We start from the raw sequence: 16,746 nt of genomic DNA, 5'->3' as shown, positions 1-16,746 counted from the left end.
GGTAAGGTAGGTAAGGTAGGTAAGGTAGGTAAGGTAGGTAAGGTAGGTAAGGTAGGTAAATTGTAATTTTACAGTGATATTTTCGTGCTACGTTTCTATGCATTAATATTTTTTTGATGGCCGATTTGAAAAGATTAAACACGAAATAGATTTTTGTCCACTTAACATCACTCCTGATACGGAAGTACGCCTGAAGCAAAAAGGTGCTTAATTGACAGGAAAACGCCCAAATATCGAAGTCCTTTGACACTTGTTTTTTAAGTATGTCTAATTATACATTAGAGACTTCAAAGGATTATTTATGTCGTGAGAGCTGAATACGAAGTCCACATTGGAATAGTGCCAAAAATCTACTAATGCATGAAACCCGAATGGCGGTTGGTTTGTTTATTACTAGATTGTATCGATTTTAAGGTCCCCTATTAATCGACACAATTTAAAACTCGAAGCTTTAAAAGCTTCTATTCTATAAAAAAGTAGTCTATGGGTAATTGATAGACCTTGAGGTTAACAATATTTTAGTATTTAACGAGAGTATTATTTTCGTATTTAAAAGTAAACTTTCCTTTATTAATAAAAATCATCAAATATAGCCATCAACCGTAAAGTTTGTTTCATTCTTTTATAATCAATGAAAAGTCAAACGCCTTTCCGCCTCTCTGAAGGGTTTGGTTAATAATGAAAATGCAACATTTCAACCATAAACATTTAAATTTTATAATTTAATACAGCAGTGATGGCCTAGTGGCTTCAGTGTGCAACTCTCATCCCTGAGGTCGTAGGTTCGATCCCAGGCTGTGCACCAATGAACTTCGGTCGAACGGTGAAGGAAAGCATCGTCAAACCAGGTTTTCCTTAGACCCAAACAGTCGACGACGTGTTTCAGGCACAGGAGACTGATCATCTACTTGCCTATTAGATTGACTTGATCATAAAACAGATACAGAAATTTGAAGCCCAGACCTAAATAGGGCTACAATATTTGCTAATTTGTTTTATAACTTAAATTACGTACATTCATTCGATTCTATTAACATACTTAGAACTAATTTTTCTAAAACTGACCTGTACGATATCCAGCATTGGACAGGTAGGTTGCGAAGGTGTTAGTTTCATGCTTGGCTTGCCACATCGGAGAAGAACAGTTGTCATTGTTGGTAAACACGTTGTGGTTATGGACGTAAATTCCAGTGAGCAGGGAACTCCTGTAGACAAAGAAACAGGTGTTTAAGCTGCTGCTTCACACAGCACCCTAAAGTAACTAAGCACCTTGGCAAAGTGCTAACATCGTTTTCGTCTAGATACTATTGTAATTTGTAAATATTAATCCACATATTAAAATACAATATGTAACTTGAAACGATATCATGTTTCGTTCTTTCGTTTCATTTCACGTTTGACTGCAATTAGTCGAAGCGTTTTCCTGACCAGATAGGATCGTGTCGAGTGCCTGTGATTGGACTAGATGAATTAATCAAACGATACACGTCACCTTTCGGTTAATATTATCATCCGTTAGACGATATCTGCCAGAAAAACTGAACTGTAACTGGTTGTTTTAAAGGCGAAAGGTAACAATCGTTGAGAACCAGACCGAATTATAAATGCCTTTCCGACATATTTATTTGAACCAATGGGTTAAAATAAATGATACGGTTCGCAATGGCTACTGTAAAAGATTTAGAATGTTTAAATAACTATTTAGAAATAACATACCGTGATGGACAGCACATTGGCGTAGTCGTGTAGGCGTGACGAAACTCCGCACCGGCACTTCTTATTGCTTTCATTGTACGTGGCATAAAATTTAAACTGCCGAGCTCCACATCTTGATCATCAGTCAGAATTAAAATGATATTAGGCTTTTTCTCTCTCGGCTGTGGGTATGGAATAAAACCCCCGTTTTGCCATTTATTTGCGGATTTTGGTTTGAATCGCGTGGTGTTTTCTTTTGATGGCGTTCTTTCTGGGGTTTTGTGGAGTGGTTTGCGTCTGTCAGAAGCCTTTTCGGTTGTGGCCTTTGCGTGTTTCTCTTTTCTTTTCTCATTTTTAAGGTTGAAGGGATCTGTTCTGTTGACATCCTCGGTAGAGTCTGAGCCCTTTCGGCGATCACGTCTCACTTCTTGCTCCCAAAATCTACGCCTGTCTCCACGTAACCTTGAACTATTTCTGTGTCTCAGGTACCTTCTTTCAGGTAAATCCGTTAACGTACCATTAAATGTAGTCCGGTTTCTATTGTTTTCTTTATTTCTTAACTCTCTGGCCCTTGACGTGTCATCTTCAAGGGAATCTCTCTTCGCAGAAATCAAGAGGAAATTCCATGTAAGAAGGATGGATATTATTTTGAAATTCATTTTTAATTCCTCTATGGACGATCTTTATTTGTCTATGGAAATATTAAAGCTGATGTTAAATCTTCATGTTGTCATAGATTGAGACTGCCAATAGAATTTTTTGAATTCTAGCCTCATTTTGAGTCTGTACCTGAAACCAAAACCAAAAACATTTATTAGTTATTAAAAACTTAAAATCAGAAATGAACTTAATTTAAATTTTATCGATGGCTTGAAGAAATAGAAAAAAGACAATCGCGAGCCGTCTCTCATTCTTTTAAAATTACACAAGACTATGATTGCATCACAAAAGATGCGGATGATAAACTTGTATGGAAAAAATGTAGTCTAAAAATTCAACCCGAAGCAATTTTTTATATTTTTTTATAATTGACGACTCTTTGGTCTAGTGGTTAGTACTCCTGACTGCGAATTCATGGGTCCCGTGTTTGATCCCCGGCTGAGACGAACATCGATGTGATGAGCATTTGGTGTTGTGCTAAGGTCTTGGGTGTTTAAATATGTATTTATATGTCTATCTATCTATAATATGTATGTATATCCGTTGCCTAGTACCCATAACACAACCTTTACCAGCTTAGCACGGGAAAAAAGTACCAACAAAGCATCGTTATTTAAAACATAATATATTTACATCGTAATATACCTTAAAACAAATTATGCAAAGCGGGTCCTATTTATTATCCACGCCATTCAATATCAGGAGAATTGAGAGGAAAGATTTATAGCAATCGGAGGGTCAATCAGGGATTGCTTTCAAGTAAATTAAAACTTTGAGTAGTAACGAGTACACTCCTAAGCGAACTAAGTAATTTCCTTTCCCGTTCATTCCTAAAACGTATTTACAGGATTATTTACTTTGATTTAAAATGTGCTTTGCATTTTCTTTTTATAACTAATCTTTCCACGGCATACATGTTAGTACAGGAAGTACTTTGAGTATCGTGTTGTTAGCAAGTTTTTTATACATTTCCGACCGATTACAAAAATTCATTCACCATTTGATATATACTTATACTGGACAATATTTAAAAAAAACAATGACTTAAGCCTTATTGGTCTCCAATTTTGGTTTGTTTTTTTTTTAATTTCAAGTAGGTCTTCTGTGTCTGAAACACCTGACGGTGATCGAACCTACGACCTTTAGGGTGAGAGCCGATCACTGACCAACACTGTTAAATAAGATAGGCCATATTTCCAACATATTTAATAATAAATGTCCAACCGTGCTATTGCCTTTAAAACATTCATCAAAAAACTGCCGTTTAAAGTCAGAAAAAACACTGATTATAAGATAAAAGAGCAACTACATTTTGGTTTATATATTTGCAAACATAGGTATTCACATATGTTTACACATACAATTTTAACCCGAGTAACAAAAGCAGTTAGTACTCTAGACTCTCTAAAACTGTAAACAAAGGTATATTGTTTTATGAAATGTTGTTTATGTTTATGCTAAGACGATATTAGCATTAGGCTAATCCTATTTCTGATCTAGCAAAACATCGGCTCATTTCAACGAAAGTTCATTGAACTCTGGAGCAATTAGTAGTAAGGTTAATTCCTATTTATTATTTATTAGTGGTTATACTTAATTTCGTAAATATTGGACGTGATAATTGTTTATCAATACAAAAAGAGTCACGGTTTGTTCACATTACTAATAATATTTTATAGAATTTATTTCTCCATCTCCTTTCGTTTAATTTAAGAAAGAATTATTATTATTTACATATGCGATTAGCCGTGACCTTCTTGCTGTGTATGTAATATCTAACGCAAAAGCTTGTATGCCCGCTGACTCATAAAAACATCTTCAAAATTATTAAAATCGTAACAATCCGTCGCCAATAATACAAAAATTTTAGCACACATACACGATACAACTTTGTTGCATAATATTTATAAACTTCACAATGCTCAGATCAGAATTTTGTATATTAATTCAGTATAAAATCTATCTTTATATCTCCGATATTGGTGTATGAAACACACAATTTAATTACGTAACATGAAGTATAATACGAGGTAAAATAAACTTCGTGAACAACACTGGAATTTTAGTGAAACTTCTCGCGAAAATCTCAAGTTACGGTTAACGATCATTATAAATTAGAAGTTAATCACCGCCCGACGAAGTTTTCCCGTCAAGTTCCATGTAAATCTCCATAATGACTAATTTTATTCTCTAAATTAACGAAGCGTCCAAGTTGTGGCTTTTCAAGCTTTCGCATTCATTAAAACGAAGAAACCGTATCAGTTGGAAGCCAAAAAAAATCATAGGTATTACGAATTTTATTCATACTATAAGTCACATTGGTCACATTTATTAATATAGCATAATATTACAAACTGCAACAGTCTTTTGAGTAGATGAGAAATACATTACGTCATTAGATTACGGTACGTAAAAACCGTATAGGAATGGTTCCTTTGTAATGTAATTTTGTATAAAGTTGTATACTTTTATGTATACAGTTGTTATGAAAAAATTCTTTTAAAACAACAAATGAATAAAAAAAATTTGCTTACAGATTACTTAACTTGAAATTTTATAAAATTAACTATTCAGTATGTACTCAAATATTTATACATTAACCACCATCATTTATAAAAACTAAATCAGAATAGTGCGCCATTTTAACAAAAGTCTCTTTTAATCACAAAATACAATTTCGAAGAAAGACACGAAAGAGTTATTAAGTTTAGAGTATTTAAGTGACATAAATATATAAAATCTTTCAATCCAACATAAAGACCGCGTTGCTGTATGGTTGTGAAACGTGGAAAGTTACAAAAGTCTTCGTGAGCCACTGCCTCTGTCAAATCCTCGGCCATATTCTAGCCGGTTTGGAGAGAATGTCCAAGCATCAACAACCGTAGTTTTTGACAGGTCTATGAAACACCGAAAGTGGAAGTGGTGGGCCATACGCTCCAGAGGGATCCAATTCACATTGCCAAGGAAGCACTCGACTGAAATCCTCAAGGCAAAAGGATACGTGGCCGCCCAGACCTGGCAACGAACCATAATTACGAGGCCAAGGAAGCTGGAATGACTTGGGGTAAAGTTAAAAGCGCTGCCCAAGACTGGACTGGACATAGGACCTTAAATCAAGTAAGTCAAGACTTCAATAAGGTTAATATATTTTAACAGAACTCCTTCTATTAACTATTTTCTTTTATTCACTGCGTATTATCCGACTCCGTGACTTAGTATAAAATGGTGTACTGGTCTTAGACATTCAGGTCTTAATCGATTCCCAGCTAAACAAAATTGTTTCGGGTTCGTAGACGAAGTCTCATCCCGTTTAAAATTGTTATTGTAAATTATTTCGTCATCATCATGGATATTTTTCCGATCCACTAGAAGTATAAAAGCGTTTGCTATAGCAAAGCTTAAACGCATTTCCGCAGGCACGAGATTGGCTTCATAGCCGATGTATCACGAACACTTAGAAGGAAATTTGAAGACAAAGGAATTAATGCTTTCTAAGGATACCGGGTGAAATTCCGTGAGCTTACATAAATTTATAATTAAAAGCCCTCGTTTCTTGTGCAATTTACAAACTGAATATACTTTTTAATGAGCTGTTATACCATTATAAAATGCCAACCCAGACTAATGAATTTTTGTATAATACATTACTATACAAACTTTGTGTTTTAATATTATAAAACCAAAGTGAGTGGTATTCTTTTTGTCTTTCCTGTGGAGGGATAGTATCTTCGGGAAATAACTGTGAGTTTTATAGATTTTTTACGCTCTCGATTTGTTTATTAGTCCATTGAAATGTTACATTTGTAAATAAAACGCGCCTACAGACTCTACCTCATAGGTGGCGGGGAAAAGAGTCAACAATTCAACAAAATACTAAACAAAAATTGATTTTATAGTGTGAGGGGAGCGACTATGGATATCCAGACCTAGCTCGTTTATCAGAAAGCTTAATCTGGACATCGGTGAGCTTTGACCAAAACGCGTTCTACGGAAAGGTGGGACAAATGGAATAATGGGGTGCCTGGGGTATCGAGAGGGTACACGAAACTTAAATTTAGATAGAACGTTCAGGCAATCAATCTGATTATTATATCTATATCTTAACTGCAAACGATATATCAATTGACTTTCTGCTATTCTCCAATGACAACATCTTAAAGTGCACCAGCCTGGTTTCGTACGTTGGCAAATTTTTTTTCGAGATGCCACTGGAGAGAAGCAGATGCCACAGTAACCTCTATTGTACTCTCTCGAGTCGTAGCATATGCGTCGCATAATGCGGCCTCCGACAGACCCAGGCTGCGTTGGTGGGATGGAGTTGTCATGGACCTCGAAACAATAGGGGTTCGCAATTGGACGCGGGAAGCTTATCATGGCGAAGTGTACTTGAGGAGGCTAAGGCCCACAAGGGGCTGTATAACCATTGATGATGATGATGAATTGATTTATAATGTTTAAGCAATAAAAAAATAAAAAAGATAAAAAAAGCAAAAAGGTTAGTCGACATCACAGGAGACCGAAGAGCTGGCAACTACCTCGGACAAAGAATAAGTCTAGCTATTCAAAGGGGGAACGCTGCCAGTATCTTCGGAACCTTGCCTAAAGTGACTCCATTTAATAATATATTTTAGTTATTATATTTTAGGGTTAGTTATTGTTTTTAGTTAAGAAAATTGTTAATAATAAAGTATAATATATACGTATATGTTACTAAAAAAAGGTTGAGTATAACGTTAAAGTATCAAAGAACTCTAGCGCGTTTTAGAATGTAAAAAGATAAAAGACAATATTATACACCGATTCATTTGTCGTACCAGAATAGGTTTACTACATCAACAGTGTCATTAAAAGGATGTTAAAGATATAATTTGTAGCTATCATTCCAATTATTGGATGTGCTGTTGACTCTAAAGTTGATTAAAACAAGCGCATCGTGTGACACACTGAATTAGTGACAAGTTACGAGAGCTGGACTCAAATAACGTCCTATTTTATTTGTTCACTTATCAACTTTGCATGGGAATTTAAATTGAGCTAGCTGTACATTCGTTCATTTAGGGTTAACGGTTATTTTAGAATGTAAAGAATTTGTTCATTTTACATTGAATTTTAAAAAGATTTTTTGATAAAATTGTCCTAATAAATCGGCGAAATTAAAATTTCTTAAAGTTAATGAAAATCTCCTTTGGTTTGTTTTTTAGTCGGGTAATATTGGAGAGCAGTGTTGGCCTAGTGGTTTTAGCGTGCGATTCTCGTTCTTGTGGTTGTAGGCTCGATCCCCGGCTGTGCACTAATGGACTTTCTTTCTTTCAAAACATTCGCTCATACTGTGAAGGTGATCGTGAGGATACCGGTTTGGCTTAGACCCAAAAGGTAGACGGCGTGTGTCAGGCACAGGAGGCTGGTAACCATACTCGCCTATTAGATTGACCTATTAGTATGATCGTGAAACAAATACAGAAATCTCTGGCAAAGACCTATAAATATAGACCGCTACTGCTTTAATTTATTTTTTAGTATTACGCGGCAAGTAAAACGTGGCAACGCGGTATCATTCACTTCATTCATCATTCACCAATCAAGAGACGTTCCGTGAACAGTTTTGGCTATAATTTCGTGATGGCAATGCGCGCGACGCATAATTCTATGAATTTTAAATTAACTAATAAATAAAAACAAAACACTCGATTTTTGAAAGTTTTCCACTTTCAAAAATCGTGTGTTTTGTTTTTTTTCCTAATTCAAATCACTACATCTTCTAGTACATTACAGAAACTGTGTCTTCTCTTCGAAAAATCGAATACTTGCCTAAATTGAAAAAGAACGTTTTGGAAACGGATACAAAAACTTCACTCTTAGTTCACTAAATACTAAACACGACGTAACACAAAAAATAAAATTAGAGCAATTTGCAATTCTTTCACATTTAGGGAGTCCATTAAGCGATTATTCATACATCGCGCTTAAAATAATTTATATTTATCGTATCTCAATTTAAAATTATTTACAAATATCAAAGTTCATAAAGACAAGTTAATTACGATCGAATGGTTGCTGTTCCATTTTTATCCTTATTTATTGATTTTTACAAGCTTAAGTGATTTATTGAACGCATATGCTTTTTTCCATGTATAAACTACAGTAAAAACTGTATCTTATATATACAAAACTCATTGTATAGGACTTTCTATGTGCGTCTAAGACTCACTCGTACAATGAAGGAAAACCGAAACCTCAAATCAAAATATCGACGACATGTGTCAGATCTATTTGTCTGTAAAATGAGAAATGATCAAAGAAACGGATGCAAACTGAGGCGCCCATATAGGGTTGTAGGCGCCACTGGATTATAATTATAGGGCTTTTACTAAGACGCTTATAATCAATAAGGTACACTAAGATTCTATAAAATATAGAACACAGCTTCAAGATTATGAACTATGAACTATGTATACAGGGTGGCCAAAAAGTCGTGGATCAAACGCAAATAGGGGATAGATGAGGTCATCAGCGGCAAAAAATTGTTCTACGGGAGGTCTCTAAGGTCAACCCCTGCAGAGTTATGATTTATTTTGGTTTTTAAATGAAAATTGACTTTTTTTACTAATTCTTATTGAAATTCGAAAAAATCTACATCCTGTATCATTTTCATAATATCCACTAGATTGGTACTGATGAGTTCTTGCGTTAGACATACTATTTATAGTTGTTTATTGAGTGTATTGAAGATAATATTAAGTTATACGATATAATTTTTTTTCAAATCAAAACTTTTTGTTTATTTCGGACCCCACTGTGAAAAAAAATTACTCTACCGAAAAGTGACCCTATATTACAAGTTTTGGCGCATTTAATATGGATTCTGAAAAGGTATTACACATGGCCATGAGTCGCTCTAATATCTTTCTAGGACGACAAAACAACAACGATTCGGACTTAAGTTAGATTATTTACCTACCTGTGACCAGTACTGTGTGAATCAGACTAGATTCAAAAAATTGAACAGATGGCTGGAGGGTTACGTAGGAATTTGATTAGACGGTGCAGATTAAGTATTATGGTCAGAGTCAGGAATTTTGAGCATATTTTATTGTAAAATATTTTGTTTCCTACAAACAACCATTGAGAAATAATTGTTTTAATACAATTATTATTTCTCAATCGTTGTTTGTCATTCTTCCTAGAAAGATATTAGAGCGACTCATGGCCACGTGTAATACCTTTTCAGAATCCCTTTTAAATGCGCCAAAACTTGTAGTACAGGGACACTTTTCGGTGGAGTAATTTTTTTTCACAGTGGGGTCCAAAGTAAAGAAAAATTTATGATTTGAAAAAATGTTATATCGTATCACTTAATATTATCTTGAATACACTCAATAAACAACTATAAATAGTATGTCTAACGCAAGAACTCATCAGTATCAATCTAGTGGATATTATGAGAAAGATACAGGATGTAGATATTTTCGAATTTTAAGAAGAATTAGTAAAAAAAAGTCAATTTTCATATAATAACCAAAATAAATCATAACTCTGCAGGGGTTGACCTTAGAGACCTCCCGTAGAACAATTTTTTGCCGCTAATGACCTTATCTATCCCCTATTTGCGTTTGATCCACGACTTTTTGGCCACCCTGTATAGATAATATCTATATATTCATCAACATCAAAAATCAATGACTAAGCTTGCCAGAATCGTGTTACGCGAAATCAAATATGTCGATGGTAAACAATTTTTCGTAAATATTTGGCGCGTTTGTGTTTAACGGCATTTATGTATTATTTAAGTAGGTAAATAATGGTTAGTCACGTTTATTTATTTGCGAAACAACAGGGCAATGATAAGACAAAACAGTAAATAGAATTGAGGTTTAGTGTGTTTACCGATAATGTATGTTTTAATTCTTGGTTAGTCCGCGGGTATTACGCATTTAATTAAAACAATACAGTGCGCTACCCTTGGTCTAGGACTCAAGTTTCTGTATCTGTTTCTTGATTTTTTCGTCTATTTATTTATCAATAAGGAGACATGACAAATACAAGATATGTAAAAAATATCAACAAGTTATAATCATAGAAGTGTCCTTAAAATATTTCATAGATAATGTTTTATAAAAGCGTGAGTAACAAATAAAAATAATACGAAATAGGCACGAAAATCTAAACACCAATTAAAGTACATAAAAGAATAAACAATTACATGAACGATTTGTAAATGCGCTTGAAAGCCGTAGAAACATATCAAGTTTGAAAAAGTGTCGGAATTACACATTCTATGTATGTGGGCACGAAAAATATTAGTACTTCATAGGCAAGTACGTGATAGCCGTCTGTGCCTGACACATACCGTATAGTCTAGTCGACAAGTTGAAAATGGAACAAAATAGAGATACTACTCCTAAAATTATGTGCGATAGCTCATTGGATCCGGAATGACGTCTAGAAAAATGTGCTAAAAGCGTGTATTAGCACATAAAAAATTGCAAAAGTTATAGACCATTAAAGATGAAAAAATAATGGCATTTAGTTTTTTGCCAATATTTAATAAACTATTAATATTTAAGAAATTTCAAATAATGATTCTGAAAGAGGAGGAAATTTCCAACAAAAAACTCCTGACTCCCGGAACTCTATCTCCATTATTTATAATGTTAATTTAACGCTAAAAATAGGTCTGCGGGTGACATTTTTAGGATTCGCGCGTGGCGTCAAAAGCGACTACGGCACATTAATTAATTTATTTAAGGTATTGAATATTTTTTTTTAAATTTGAAAAAATTATGGTGTGTTCTGAACACTATAATTAATTTATTCCCGTTGAAAATTTTACTTAAAGTTAATTTTTCAACAAGTTAAATAATTGTTAACTAACGAAATTTTCTCGAACGACCGTCTTAATTGTAAGTGAAAAAAAATGTTTAAATAATGGTCGTAAAAATATTTCGCTTCGTAGAGCCTTTCTTACATACATACTTAACAAGATCGTACCATAAAAGTTAAAAAAATATTTATACTTTGTTTATAACAATTTTTTTACTTAAACAAAAACTTAAAAATCCATGTAATGATGTTAAAAAAAATTTTTTTTTTCTCAATCATCATATAATCGTTTTTTTATTAATACAAGATATTTATTGATTTGCAAAAAAAAAAATTCCCGCCATTTGTTGATAATTTTTTTTTAAACAAATTGATTAAATCAATATTTTTAAAAAAAAATTTAACACAACTTTATTACATTAAAATTTTTATGATTTTTAAAAAAAAAATTTTCCTTAATAACAATTTTTAATTGTTTATAATCGTTTTTTTTAATTTTCTATTGTTTAAATAATTAGTTAAGAAATTTTTTTTTCCTAAAAATCATAATTGACAGTCTTCTATAAAGTAACAGAAAAAAAATTTTTTTTTATCAACAATTCTATTGTTTATTAACTTACCAATTTGTTATAAACAAATATTCAACTTTTGTTTATTTTTTTTCTAAAACTTCTAAAATTAACAAAAACAACCATATATAACAAAGTATAGAAAAAAAATTTTTTAATTTTAAATAAAAGTAATATTCATGATAATCAAAAAATTTACAAAAAAAAAATTTCTATACTTTGTTATATATGGTTGTTTTTGTTAATTTTAGAAGTTTTAGAAAAAAAATAAACAAAAGTTGAATATTTGTTTATAACAAATTGGTAAGTTAATAAACAATAGAATTGTTGATAAAAAAATTTTTTTTTTCTGTTACTTTATAGAAGACTGTCAATTATGATTTTTAGGAAAAAAAAATTTCTTAACTAATTATTTAAACAATAGAAAATTAAAAAAAACGATTATAAACAATTAAAAATTGTTATTAAGGAAAATTTTTTTTTTTAAAAATCATAAAAATTTTAATGTAATAAAGTTGTGTTAAATTTTTTTTTAAAAATATTGATTTAATCAATTTGTTTAAAAAAAAATTATCAACAAATGGCGGGAATTTTTTTTTTTGCAAATCAATAAATATCTTGTATTAATAAAAAAACGATTATATGATGATTGAGAAAAAAAAATTTTTTTTTAACATCATTACATGGATTTTTAAGTTTTTGTTTAAGTAAAAAAATTGTTATAAACAAAGTATAAATATTTTTTTAACTTTTATGGTACGATCTTGTTAAGTATGTATGTAAGAAAGGCTCTACGAAGCGAAATATTTTTACGACCATTATTTAAACATTTTTTTTCACTTACAATTAAGACGGTCGTTCGAGAAAATTTCGTTAGTTAACAATTATTTAACTTGTTGAAAAATTAACTTTAAGTAAAATTTTCAACGGGAATAAATTAATTATAGTGTTCAGAACACACCATAATTTTTTCAAATTTAAAAAAAAATATTCAATACCTTAAATAAATTAATTAATGTGCCGTAGTCGCTTTTGACGCCACGCGCGAATCCTAAAAATGTCACCCGCAGACCTATTTTTAGCGTTAAATTAACATTATAAATAATGGAGATAGAGTTCCGGGAGTCAGGAGTTTTTTGTTGGAAATTTCCTCCTCTTTCAGAATCATTATTTGAAATTTCTTAAATATTAATAGTTTATTAAATATTGGCAAAAAACTAAATGCCATTATTTTTTCATCTTTAATGGTCTATAACTTTTGCAATTTTTTATGTGCTAATACACGCTTTTAGCACATTTTTCTAGACGTCATTCCGGATCCAATGAGCTATCGCACATAATTTTAGGAGTAGTATCTCTATTTTGTTCCATTTTCAACTTGTCGACTAGACTAGTAATAAGTGTCTACAACATGCCGGTTTCACGACGTTTTCTATCACCGTACGAGTGAAAAATTGTTATTAATATACTATAGTATAAATTATTTATTTATTAACACTTCGTTGCATTACAATATAAAAATTGAACCCAATTTATGATATTGATACCCAATAATGAAAAGTAGGGCAACAGGCGGCCTTATCGCTTTCGAACGATCTCTTCCAGGCAACCACTGTAAGAAAAGAAAAAGAAATGTAAAGAAAGCACTTTTAACCGGATTAAAGTTATGTATTATTATAAATTTACAATTATAAAAGAAACGTTTCTTTGATTAGGTTAAAAAGTGTTTTTTTTTTAAATGTGTAAAGGTTATGTCAATAAAAGACAAAAATAAATGTATTAAATTAGATAAGGTAGGCAAGAAGTGGAAAATGACATACATATATACATATGTATTACATATAGTTATTAAGAAAGAAAAACAAAAAGTGCACATGAATCACGTTTATTTAAGTTCAGTCTCACGTGAGTTAGTACTTAGTACGAAAGTTAGGGATACGATGTGGACATTACTAACTAGTCTCTAAAAACGACTACTTTTAAAATTATTATTTCATTTTGTGTTAACTATAAAATATAATTATAATTATATATAATTGTGTGCTTAAATAAAATTATTTATTTAAATAGGGTAACACTTTGTCGTATTTGGAATGAGCACATTGTAGCGCTCAATAAATAATTCGTTAAGAGGTTTACTTATGATATGCAAAATGAACATTCAAAGCAGCCTCCAGCTTAAGGGCTGTCAGTGTGTTTATGGTTCGTTACCCAATGGATATTGGTAGACGTTATACTCTGCACACTTGTACTTAAGTACAAGTGTGCAGAGTATATTTCCACCCATATATATGCTACAATGTTAGTAATATGATATGGTTGGTTGCCTTATTAGTATGGAAATTGAAGGTTGCGATTGCAGATCGTAAGTTGTATAAGGCCTAATGTTTTAATAAATTACTTTTTTGTTAATTATTTATACACTTATTGTACTTCAGTTGGTTTTCTTTTCTTCTTCTTTCCATACTAGGGTCGCTGCAAATCGCTTGTAAGTGACAAGGCCGCCCGTAGCACAATAACTTATGTAACGAAGTGTAAATAAATATTCCCCAAAAATTCAAACATTTCTTAAAACCTACGGATCGCGTCAATTACGACTTGCATTATTACTTACCGGACGTTAGTTCCAAATGACGGTCATATTATTATTTATTTATATTATTTATGTATTATAAAAAGTGTTAATGTACAATTAAAGATAATTTTATATATTTAATTGCACTATTGGATAAATATGAATACTCTTAAAAAGATACCTAAAGCAGGTGTGATAATTACACATCAAAGCTAAAAATTAAAGATTTTAATCCTTTATTCAATGCTGTCAGCCCTACACCGAAGTATGATTTAATGTTTAAATGAAGATTAACGGACGAGAATGCTTACACGCGCTTATATTTAACTGTCTTGGATGATGGGATGCTAATGTATCGTTCAGTTTCAGTTGAACTGGAAAAAAAATAAAGGAAGGAGGGTAGCATGCTCCATTTCCTAACGCCAAATTATTCTGACGTAATGATATAGGCGCGATAATAAGCATAGGCTTATTCTTATAGATATCATTTGGCGATTGTCACGCAAAATTTTTCGGTGGCTAGATTTCGTGTTAAAATTTTCAGGAACTACGGCACCAAAGAACTATAGTTTCCATCTTAATCATGTTATGTTTAGAATTCTTTATGACTGGAAAGAAGGTAAATAAATTCTAAGGTTCATATAGGTCGTTTTGTAATTATCCGAAGTAGTTTTTGTTTATTTTATTTAGTTTTGTGTTCACTTTACAATGATGCGTAAGTATAATTTCTTGGTTAGCAAAAAGTGACGTAATTCGTAGTTTCAGGGATATTTTATAGTTTAATTTTTAGGCTTGAATCATAGATCGTAGAACATGTTCCTATATATTTGCCGTATCATATCATAACATGTAAGAAATATCAACAATTTAAAGTAGTTTAAGGACAACAATAAAATATATAGCTTAAATAATTGTTTTGTTTGAATACAGTTGAGTGTAGAAGTTGGTATAATGCTAATTTTAAATTAACTTTAGTGCATACATTTATTTTACGACAATTTTTAACACATTATCGATATTTGGTTGCATTCTCACTTTTATATCGGTCATTTTTTTTATTTTTTTATGACTTTGGCACTATGCATTAGCCAGCGTCAAGTATAGGATTTTTTATAATTCGTGCTTGTCTTTAGAAATTCGACCGTGTCCTCCATGTACGGTTTAGGCACTCGCCCGGTACCGCACAACCCTCCCAAAGGCCGAGAACAAATTTAAATTAAATTAAAACTTGCTCTCAAACCGGGAATCGAACCCGGTTCCCCTCACCTAGCTGCTGTCACTTAATAAGACCGCTAGGCTATGATGCCCCTATATCGGTCATTATAATGACAGCAATGAGATAAACCCAAAGGTTTAAAAACGAAAAAAATATTTCAGAAGAGCTTCAAATGTTGAACTTTGAATTCCGAAGAGAGACGGGAGAAATTAAAGGTTTTAGGTAGTAAAATGTAAATGTGCATAGTACAATCAGATAATTTTTGTTGTTGAATTTACATACAAACACAAGAATTTAATTAAATATCTCATAGATAAACACAAATGCGGACCTCAGTAAATACATGTCTAGTTAAAATACGTTAAAGCGATTGAATTATTCAACTCGAATCCAGGTAAATGCTGTCAAAACTATGATTTGTTGACATTTGGTAATCTAAATATTTGCATTCGCCACTGATTGAAACCAGCACACGAATTGCATATTTAAGACTATTAAAATAAACTATATGTTGTTGAAATAAATTCCCACGACGCGGACGCAGAATAAACCATATGGCGTTCCTGAAATCTATGCACGTTAATTTGATAATGATTTATACATGTTGTTCGTTAATTTATTATTGATTCATAAATATATACGTTTAAAACTTAAATATCATATAGATTGCAATATATGTCGTATGATACATAAACGAAGTATATCTTTTCTTAGTTTATATGTAACAATCGGCAACGGGCAGAACGCTCACCTGAAATTTAACACCGCCCATGGACACTGCCAGAAGGCTTGCAAATGCGTCGCCGGCCAATTATCATAATTATTGTAGAGGAGTTTATATAAAATAAAAATAAATAAATCAGTGGCGCTACAACGTTTTTAGGTCTGGGCCTCAGATTTCTGTATCTGTTTCATGATCATTTGTCAATCACACGCCGTCGACTTTTGGATCTAAGGCAAGCCGGTTTCCTCACGATATTTTCCTTCACTGTTTGAGCGAATGTTAAATGCGCACATAGAAAGAAAGCTCATTGGTGCACAACCGGGGATCGAACCTACGACCTCAGGGATGAAAGTCGCACGCTGAAGCCACTAGGCCAACACTGCGAAGAGTTTATATAATTTTGTTTATATTATTACTGGTATTTCACTTTTAAAATTGTGTTAGTATAAGCTATCTTTTAGTACGGGTTACCTGAAAGAGTTCGCTT

At 32.2% G+C, this 16,746-nt stretch overlaps 1 protein-coding gene across 1 annotated transcript in view; it reads right to left on the bottom strand.

Moving 5' to 3' along the window:
- Positions 1–16,746, bottom strand: part of LOC125055777 (extracellular sulfatase SULF-1 homolog) — a 77,552-nt gene that overhangs the window by 37,252 nt on the left and 23,554 nt on the right. The window contains exons 2-3 of the mRNA XM_047658370.1: positions 1,717–2,484; positions 1,066–1,205 (exon numbers count right to left, since the gene is read on the bottom strand). Of these exons, the coding sequence (XP_047514326.1) occupies positions 1,066–1,205; positions 1,717–2,354 (778 nt within the window). The 5' untranslated portion in view covers positions 2,355–2,484. The remainder of the gene's footprint in view (positions 1–1,065; positions 1,206–1,716; positions 2,485–16,746) is intronic.

This window comes from Pieris napi, chromosome 14 (assembly GCF_905475465.1).
Source record: "Pieris napi chromosome 14, ilPieNapi1.2, whole genome shotgun sequence".
Lineage (NCBI taxonomy): Eukaryota > Metazoa > Arthropoda > Insecta > Lepidoptera > Pieridae > Pieris > Pieris napi.
Note: the sequence above shows the minus strand (reverse complement) of the source record. Positions and strands in the feature narration are given on the sequence as shown.